At 40.9% G+C, this 10,302-nt stretch overlaps 1 protein-coding gene across 1 annotated transcript in view; it reads left to right on the top strand.

Annotated features, from left to right (window-relative positions):
* Positions 1-8,368: 8,368 nt before the first annotated feature.
* The window catches only part of TMPRSS7 (transmembrane protease, serine 7), a 33,497-nt gene continuing 31,563 nt past the window's right edge, over positions 8,369-10,302 (top strand). Inside the window, 2 exon segments of the mRNA XM_009323887.1 lie at positions 8,369-8,494; positions 8,496-8,579. Of these exon segments, the coding sequence (XP_009322162.1) occupies positions 8,369-8,494; positions 8,496-8,579 (210 nt within the window).

The raw sequence follows: 10,302 nt of genomic DNA on the forward strand, positions 1-10,302 counted from the left end.
CTGGTAATGGTTCTGGAGGAGAAATACTGACAGCCCTGCATGTCACTTGCAAGATTGAGAACCAAGACACCATGAGGCTGCACAAGATCCTAAGCTATGTAAGGAAGGGTCCAGGCTGTCCACGTCAAAAGTGTAGGCATTTTTTTATCTTGTTTGTATTGTTATGTGGCTATGGCAGTAAAAACTCTTAGAAGAGTGGCTCTGCCAGCATCTCAGGTGATCTTAAATTAGCTCTCCCCTCCTTCCGACTTAGCGAAACACCATGAGGAATCCATCTTGCCTGTTAAAATAAAGCCACTACAAGTCTGGACAGGCAAAAGGTAGGAAGATAACCAGCCAACATGGAAGTGGATATAGGGAGCTCCCTGTGTCTGAAGGCCAAGGCACACAGACGTTCAGCTCTTCTCTGTTAGCAGAGGAAGTGCAGAGGCTTGGCAGGTTCTGACATTACTGCACACAAAGGATTTAGTGTGGGGATCTTATCCCATGCTTTCCAGACAACAAAGAACACTGAAATTCTGCTGCAGTAGGCAAGTGCACCTTATGTCATCAGCAATCTTTACTAGGCACCGTACTTGTACACATGTGATCAGCTTCTGTTTGCTGTGATGTCCTCCTGATCCTCAGGTACTGATCCTTAAAAAAATCTCGTGGCTTCCCCAGTCTGGCAAACTGCTGATCAGACTGATTTCCCCAATGGCCTTGATTAGCTTCATTTTATCTTTTGTGAGGTGATTTGCTCTAACATTGGGAGAGTTGAACCTCCTTGAAAGAATATGGAGTAGGGCCTGCTTGTGGAAAAATACAGTATTTAAATCCCAGATAAAGCTTTTGTCCACAGAGCTGGCTCAAGTGGTGTTGCTGTGAGATGTCGACTGATGGAACCGGATAACATGATGGTGCTGGAGGAAGGTTCACAAGCTCTTTGAGTTGAGGCTCTGTGGAGACCCAAGGGCTGGAAAGGGTGCTTCTCTCTGCTGAACTTCCACACAGCAGACACAAAAGGTAGAAACAAAACAAAAACCCCTCAGCTGTAGTTCAAACTATGGTAACAATTTTTATTATTTTTTTTTTTTTTTTTAGTCAGGGCCTTGTGATGACATCGTAAATAGAGCAGACAGGGCTGTAGCCCCCTCCTGTTAACAGCTCTACAGTTCTTGCAATTTCATCATGCGACAGTGAATGCGTAAGGACACTGCCATATGCAGATCATGACCATATCCAACCCTTTAAAGTCCTGCTGCTCTAACCAACATACAAACAGCAAACTCTGTAATGCAGAACCTAGAAGCAGGCAGGAGAAACAAATGCAGCTTATGTGGATCACAGTAACAAGTTTTATATTTAGACTTTCATTTTTGTTTCTGTCAGTTCAGATCCTCTTAACTTCTGCCTGTTATTTCACCGCACTCAGCCCAAGGGCATGAGCAGATATTCAAGCTGGTGATCAACCCCTAATGAAGATTAGTGTCCCTGCAGCCGAGACAGAGTAGTTGCCTGCAAGTACTCAAAGATGTTAAGGTCAGAGGGGACTGCGATGACCTAGCAAGAACATCAGGAGCATCTCTGGAAAAAAAGCTTGAACAGGGGACCGTGCAATTTGGTGAACAGGAGTCAATGCAATTCTTGGTCAGTTGTATTCATCGTTAACGGTCCTCACTAGTGGTTCATCTTGACTGTTTTTTCTGTGCTTGTGTGTGGTTTTTATTCTGAACACCAGACTTTTTGTAAGTTATCTAGTTGTACTGCCCCACCTCTGCTGGCACTTGCAATTTTCTTTGCCTTGGTGAGGAACTTGCCAATAACAGAGCTATGTAATTCAAACACTAAAAATACTTTTGTTTAAACTTTTCCTTGTCAAATTAACTGGACTAACTTCCTGGTGTCCCTCCCTGTCAAGTATGTTTTTTCAGTTCTTGACCTCTGTAGGTCTTTTGGGTACTCTGCTTATCAAAATTTTTGGTAGGTGAGGGATGACAACAGCAGTGTCGGTCGCTTCTAGGGGGTGGAATGTCGACCTGCCCCATAACCCCTGAACAAAGCAACTGAAACCCCAAATTCACCAGACTGAGTGAAACAGCTTGTTTAACACTTGGAAGTGCAAATAATCTAACTGTTTAATAGTAGGTTAATTCAAGTTACTTGCTTTAAAAACAAAAATTTAAAAAAAAATCTGTTCTGCTCCTTAACAGTTTAAAGTTGTATGTGCTTGCTGTAGTCTGTCACTGCCTGGATGATAACATCACAGGACTCTGAGACCTGATAGAGTAGGGATAAAAGTGGCGCAGGTGGCCTGAATGCCCTGCTGAAGTCTTTTAGGTGGAAGTAATGAAGCCAGAAAACGTTCCAGATTTTTTGGTACTGTCCTCCTACTTAGAAGATGATCACAAGAAGTAGAAATGAGGTGAAAGGTCGACTGAAAGGAAGGGGCATGGGTAGGTTTTTGAAAGACAGAGGAGAAGACAAGGAATTAAACTTCCAGTGCTGGTTTTCTTCCACGGTATCGAAGTTATTCTCTGCTTAATTGCAAGGAAAATGCAACTGTGGAAAGGCAGGCCAAGTATATTATATTGGCATTTTATAGGGAAATTTATTTGTGGCAAACACTGGGGCTAGGCTGGCGTGAGGCTTGTGGAGGCCTTGGGCACAGCGTTTCCCGGGGGAGACGCTGCAGTCCTGCGTACATGAGTGAGAGATCCTTGGTTCACTTGCACTGAACGTTAGCCTCGTTTCAGGCGGGCATCCGTCACGGCAACTGCCTGCTACGAAGGTGTGAGAAGAGAGATGTTTTCCTGTTTGCCTTCCACGTGGCACGTAGGGTTTGACAGAGGATGGGGTATCCGTTAAGCATAACAGCTCCTGGGAGCCTTAGCCTCATGGACTAACGCTTTTGGACAGCACTGCTTATAAGCTGAAGCCTTAAGGAGCTTCTAAATTTCGTCTTTGTTCACTTTCAGCAGGGTTAAGGGCCAGGTCACCAGCTGAAGTGTGATTTGCAGGGAGGAGCACAGACACATTCACCAGTAAGAGTGAGTGCTTTGACTTGCCTTGTCAAACTCTGCTCAGGCCTGACCCATCCGAACAGACGCCACTGAGCACTCGGATAGGTGGGAGCTGGCACATCGGCACACCTCACCACCTGAAAAAGCTACAAATGTTGCTTTTGCTTGGCTGACGTGCTGCCCTGACTTGACTTCTGCAGAGAGTGTTATCATCGGCTTCAGCGCTAGCTCAACTGGGTCAACCTCATTACTGTGGAAACTCTAGCTTTTTTATATATCATTCATTTTATTTGAAATGCAGCAAATTTCCTAGCCTAGCACTGTGATTCCCCTAACAAGTTGTATGTAATCTAGTAGTATGATTCGTGTACGCTGTGTCAATATTACTTGCCTCGCTCCCTGCCATACGTAGCTGTCCAGTTTCATATAAGCAAGAAAGAATTGAGAGTAAAATTAGCTAGTGGCCCAAATAAGAGGCGAGTGGTGCGAGACCGTTAACTGATGGAATAGCAGGGCTCATCTGTCCTTAAAATGCCACAGACTGATAAGTGGATGCTGTGGCCAAAAGATGTGCTCACTTAGCCTTTTTGTTTTAATTTAAATTGATGGGGATACAAATAACTAAGCTGTTCTCAGCACGCAGAGGCGAGGCAAAATAGCTCTATTAGCGCTCAGGGAGGCTGCTATGCAAGGCGGTCAACTGCTTCGTTTCTGACGACATGCTCTTTCAATGGCAGTTACATGTCATCTCTGGATCTTTGAAGACAGCTCAATTGCCTGTAATTTCCAAGATTATTTTGTCTGTTGGAAACTATTTTGTTACATTGGAGGCCTCTAGTGCATAGCCAGGCATTGTCAGGAATCAGAAATTAAGTCAGAGCTCAAGAAGAAGAAAAAATAAATACGAGCACTGTGATTTGAAGCTGCATCTCCAGATGACAAAGATCTCAAAGGCAAGCAGCGTGGTATTCTTTCAGTGCGGGAGGAGAAAGAGGTTCAAAGTTGATACTGAAACGTATGTTAGTAAACAATTATTAATAATTTAGTATTTAGTAATCAATTGCCACCCACTTCCATACTTTGGTAAAAGCCTCATTTCAGCTTGCTCACAATTTCAGCTTCCAAAAAATTAAAGAAACAGCTATTGTGTGCTGGTTCTGTCTCCTGTGATGGAAGAGATGTATCTGGAATGTTACTGACTTGCCTGTGTGTATGCAGACCTTTGCAGACTGTTAATACCCTACCAGTTATTATTAGTATGTACTTATCGAAGGTATAGGTATTTGACCTTCTCTAGGTTCAAAATGAAGGTGGATTACAAATTCAGCTGGGTTATTGGGAAGGACAGTGAAAACCTTTTCTTCCTCTGTTGGAAGTTATCTTGTCTGTAACTTGAAGAAATTATTCAAGGGGCAAAGTATGCAATCATACAGGGTTAGTCTGTGTCAGCTCTGATGAAAAATTGATTGGCATATGAATGCCTTCTCAAATGTTATCATAAATCATCACTTAAACCCTTGTTTAGTTTTCACAGACATGTTAAGAGCTGTGCTTTACCTGAGTTTTGGCTAAAGAAAAACACATACAAGCAATATGCAAGAGAATTCTTACAGGTAGTAAAACCAGGTTTTAGTAGAAATAACTTTGCCTTGTGTATGGACTCTTTTTCCTCCCATGTTTTTGTGCAGCTCGTCAGGCACTGCTGCTTAGCAAAGGGAGATCCTGAAATACAAGCAAACTCTGTCACTTCTGATGTTCAGTTTGGAAAAAATGTCATGCTGAGGTTAGTAGCTCTCTAGAGTACCCTGATGTGTTAGTGGGCTGATGCTGGCAGGCTGGTTCTAGGCTCCTCTCAGTTAAAGGAGCAAGAAAGACTGCTTCTGAACTGATCATGAAGGCAGCTTTGGTCAGAAGGGAAACATTTCTATTACACAGAGAGGATTTTGTAGATGATAGGTTTGATAAAATAATTGTCTCTTTTTTCTCTCTGTACTCAGTGGTGAAAGTGTGATTCACCTTCTCTGTTTTGAAAGCTTCTCTGTCACCATCGTGTATAGACTGGGTCTAGAAAACAAACTTGGATTTATATGCCTAACTTCCAGACAGTCTGAGACAGGCGAGATGAACCCTACCTCTTTCCTGGCATAGCACTAGGTTTGTGCAGCACAAGACAAGCTTTTTCTCCTGGGGAGCTGAATCACTGGTATCCCAGCTTCCTCCATGATATCTGTGTAACGTAGGCAGACGTCTCAGCTGCGGCTTGAGGCTGTTGCATAGGTCTGCTGTGGCCTTTCCCTTAATCGGGGACTCAGTGGGCTGGGGGGGTCACAGATTAGACTAACAAGCTGCCCCTGGTTGTGTGAGGGTCTGTGAGAGATGGGAAACAGAAAGTCAGGCTGTAAAACAGATGTGCATGAGGAAGCTACAGCCCTAAGAGAGAATGATGTGAGTAAAACCAAGCGTCACTGTCATTGTGTGAGTAAACTGAGAAGTCTCTGATTTGTGACAGTGGGTTTTGCAGTAGTAGGAAAGCATGAGGAGGTGGAACTGGTCTGGAAGCCATGACAAGGGCAAGAAAATAGGATGCTTCTGAAACTAGTCAACATAGGTGTTATGTTGATTTGGGTCAGAAAGAGATGAGTCATGTTTTGATACGCATTACTGGCAGGAGATAAAATCAAGCTGCTTAATACCAGTTCATGTGTACCAAGTAATGGCTTAAAGCCAATAGCCTGTTCAGGTGGACCTATGTAAAAGCACGTTTCTCCACAGACCTCAGAAATGGAATAATTGGCTCATATTAACTTTTCAAGCTGACCTGGAATCACTGGTATCTATCAGGGGAACCTGAGAGTAAGCCTACAGTTTGCATTGGCTTTGAATTTTTTTTAATCTTCAGACTTTTTTTATATAAGGAACATGCAATTAATGAAACAGAAGGAAACAGCAGTGCTCACTTTCATAAGATGATTTTATTTCTAATGTGTTTCATGTTTTATTTCAGTTTGCCAACCTCTTTATTCTTAGCTTTACTTGGAAACAGAACGCACTTATCGGGGGGGGGGGGAACCCTCAAACCCTAATTTTGCTTTTTAAAAGGAGGAGAGGGGGAAGTAAGTACCAGGTACCGCAACACTGTTGTGGGTTAGCTGTGGCTATCAGCCAAACTCCCACCCAGCCGCTCAGTCCCTCCCTCCCCTCCTCAGCAGGATGGGGGGAGAAAATGGGAAGAACAGGAAGGAGAGAAAAATAATGGTTTGAGATGAAGACGGTGATTGGCTACTTGCCAATCACTGTCGCAGGCAAAACAGACTCAACTTGGGGAAGATTGACTTACATTTTTATTTAATTGGCAATAAATTAACTACTAATTTGGGTAGTGGGAAACTAAAAGGCAAACATTGAAACAACACTGTTCCTCCCCCCGTTTCCCAGGCTCAACTTCATTTCTTCACTCATGACTCCTCTACTTGCCTGCCACCTTCCACCCCCCAAACCCTGAGTAGCGCAGTGGGGATGGGGTTTATGGTCAGTATACAATGGTTTCTCTCTGCTGCTCCTTTCTCACTCTTTTCCTCTGCTCCAGCATGGGCTTTCCATGGGCCACAGTCCTTCAGGAATATCCATCTACTCCAGTGTGGTCACCTCCACAGGCTGCAGCATGGATCTCTGCTCTGGCACCTAGAGGACCACCTCCACCTCCTTCTCCATCATTCTATTTTTTGCTTCATTTATTTATTTCATACCAGTGGCCCATATACGCCTGAGGTATGTGAAAGGTCCATAATAATGTTATTTCCATTCCTTCAACAAGTAAATAACTTCCACCTCAGCCTTTCTGTGTAATCTAGAGAAAATGGCATTTAATTTTCTTACCAGGTTTAAAGCACACATTTAATACTATACCTTTTGATTGACTCTTGTTGCTACTTCAATAACAAACACCATGGTTACTTTTATCTTCTCAGAAGAAAATATGTGATGTTAAATGGCTGAAAAGAAAGTGAAATCTGGAGATAACTGTGCTTTCTCAGAGCATAAAGGACTTATTGAATAAACATGCAAAAGACTTTGATACTGACAAAGGGAAATTATTTTTATGTACAATGCTCTTCTAACCTATGGACCAGCTTCTGAAATACCATTTGTATCATAGTAACTCCCTGTGCACAGGATAGTGGAAGGCTTTTGGGAATTACATGAGCACTTTAAGAGACCACAGTAGTCCCCAAAAAATTAAGTGTAATTAAAAAAAAAAAAGGCGGGAGTTGGAAGCAACTATATATAGTAATATGGAATAAATTAATAGGTTTTGCTATGCTACTAAAGCATTAATAAAGCCCAGAGCTTAAAGTATCACTTCCTGTGGTTAAAATACATTGCAGTTCTAGAACTAATAACAAACAATGACTGGGGACATAAATATTGTGCTTCAGGGCATAAGTCAAAGACTAACACACAGACAAGAAATATTTTAGTTTACAAGTACATTATCTAACTCTAGGATTTTTACCTTCTAGTTGAAGTAATCTGTTGCTGGTTACACAGACAGAGCGTGGACCGTGCCTGGAGCTCACCTCTTATGAGGTCTGACTACATCTTTTCTATTCTATACCTCTACACTACTGTGTTGCTGAAGTTTTTATGATTGTTAGTCTAGGTTTTATATCTTCAAAGATAAATTAATAGAAGGGCTGGGGTTTTTTTAATAAAAAGTTGGCATTTCTCCCGTACCATTTCTGAAGTTGACCCAAGGAAGGCATTGAGATTGTTAATCACTTAAAAGCAAAGACAGCTCTATAGTTAGCATCCATTGAGGAAAGTACTGTTTTACATCCTCTATAAATATTTAATTATCAAATAAAATAGGATGGAACAGTTATGGTACAAGTGACTTCCTGCATCTGATTACACAAAGGATTCTCAGTTTGAAGCCTGATCTATTTTAACAATACAAACTGTGTTGCCTGGAGCAGCTTATTTCTCAGTTACAATAAAATAACTGAATTTGAATGTTCAAAAGGCACGTTACAAAATTCTAAAAAGGAATCAAAATGCTCTTCTCGGTTTGCAATGGTTATCTGCTATTTGCAGAACTCTTACTCAAGGTGCATAAATTTATTTTCCTTCTTTTAGTTGCATGATTTTGCTCTCATATTTACATTTTACTTGCTACTTTTCTTGTTTATGCCAACTAATTTTGTGAAGTTTTAATGATATATAGATTTTAGCACTGTGATTTTGTTTTAACAAGTTAAAGTCTATTTCAGCTTAAAAAGACTACGAAGAGTCTATTCAGTCTGACTTTGATGTCTAAAGTTACTTGATAGCATCCTTCTAATATTCACAAAAGAGCAACAGGGCAGATGAGATTACAATTGGAAACTCATCAAAGTAAATTGATGCCTCTCTTGGTCCTGGACATTGCTGTTAGCTGTCTTCAGCTTCAGAAGTAGAAGTGGTGCCTGAAAAAAGGTGCAAAGCTGTTTTTCAGCTGGGACAAGCAGTAAAATGAATTCTGCTGAAATGGATGAAAAAAACGATCACCCAGCAGCTAAACCTGAAGAAGAACTAGGTGTAAGTAGGTGACTTAGGCATTCTTGATTTCTTACACTTCTTGACGCTATTAGATCTCTTATGATCTAATTCTCAAGTATTAAACTTAACATCCCAGTTAGATTTGTTATAACTTTCTATTTTATAACTCACTCTAAAAATGCCAGCATAAGTTTGTCTACCTTCAGATTGCTAGTGACGTGCATTTTCAGGCAACTGAAATAATGGGAATGTCAGTGTGACAATAGGAAAACTTATATTGGTGTCAGGGCAGCATGTTTTTCCAAAAAGAAATAAATTTCTAGGCAAGAAAGACATTAAAGTAGGTAAAGTGTTTTGCTTTGCCCTGAGAAGATAGAAAAAGGGATTATTGCATGAACATTAACTCATGACAAAGAAACAATTAAATAATTCAGTGTATGGTGATAGTCAAATTGCAATTTTAGCTGGAAGCCAATTCTAGAGTACAAGAACTAAGTTGCAGTAGAGAGGAAAGCTGAATTAAGAATTGTGATCCTTATTGAGGGAAGGGAACAGCTTAACTTTGCCTTTTGTTTTTCTTACTATAAAGTGGTTTATGGTAAACTAATATAACCTAGGGAAATATTTAAAATGTAGAGCATAGCATTCAATATTCTTATGAATCCTGTGTAATAGAGAACTTTGCAGTGCAAGTCTTGATACGTAAAGTGCATTTTTTAAAAAATAAAATTAGAATTGTGGTAGATGCAATGAAGGCATTAGTTCTTTAAAGTGCATACTTACAGTTCAGTGATGTCAATCCTGAGCAATCTTTAACGATCCTTGACAGAAACTTTGTATCTAATTTTTAAGAATAAATCTGTCTGGTTAGGTCTACAGTTACAAAAACGAATGGCATGGGAAAACTTAAATATAAAATATTCTGGGGGGAACCTTGATGAAAGTGGCCCAAATTTCAGATGTCAGAACTGAGCATTCATTCAGCTGTCTCAAGCTGACCTATTGAACACCTGAGTGTATAAGGGAACTACATGACAGAGCAGAGCTTTAAACAAACAGAAAGGCAATTTGGTTTTCATCCTTAAACAGATTTATACTCAATAAGGTTTTTAAAAAATACAGAAGACAGGCAAATTGAGTCCTTCTTGAGAACATGCAAAACAAGTGCAGTTAATTACCTAGATAGAAGATAAGAGTCTGCAATATTCCAGTTCAGTGTTTTCACGTTTTGTTTGAGGAAATTGTAAAGTGTACTACCGGGTCTTATCACTCATTATTACTTATTACTCCTTCTCATCTTTGAACATCCTGAACTCTGAGGTCAAAGATTGCTGGCCATTGTATTTGACTATGGGACTGGCAGGATATTTGTGAAGATGTTGCTTATGCTCTCTCTGTGAGGTTTCACAGAGCCTTCTTATTGAAAGCGTTACTAGGGCATAATATCAGAGAATCATAGAAAAATTTACATTGGTGGGGACTTCTGAAGGTGATCTACCACCCATTTTTTAAAAACAGGGCTAACATCAAAGTCAGAACAGATTTCTTGGGGCCTTGTCCCACTGAGTTTTAAATATCTCCAGGGATGGAGGTTCCCTGACCTCCCTGGGCATGGCTTAGGTGCATGAAGCTCATGGTGAAATACTTTTCTCTTCCCCCCCCGCTCTCCTTCCCTGCCCATGTCCAGCTGGACTTTCCCCTGCTGCCATGTGTTTCTTTTTCACTGTGCATCAGTGAGAAAAGTGTGGCTCTGTTTTCTCCA

The sequence above is a fragment of the Pygoscelis adeliae genome, unplaced genomic scaffold, assembly GCF_000699105.1.
Source record: "Pygoscelis adeliae isolate BGI_AS28 unplaced genomic scaffold, ASM69910v1 Scaffold124, whole genome shotgun sequence".
Lineage (NCBI taxonomy): Eukaryota > Metazoa > Chordata > Aves > Sphenisciformes > Spheniscidae > Pygoscelis > Pygoscelis adeliae.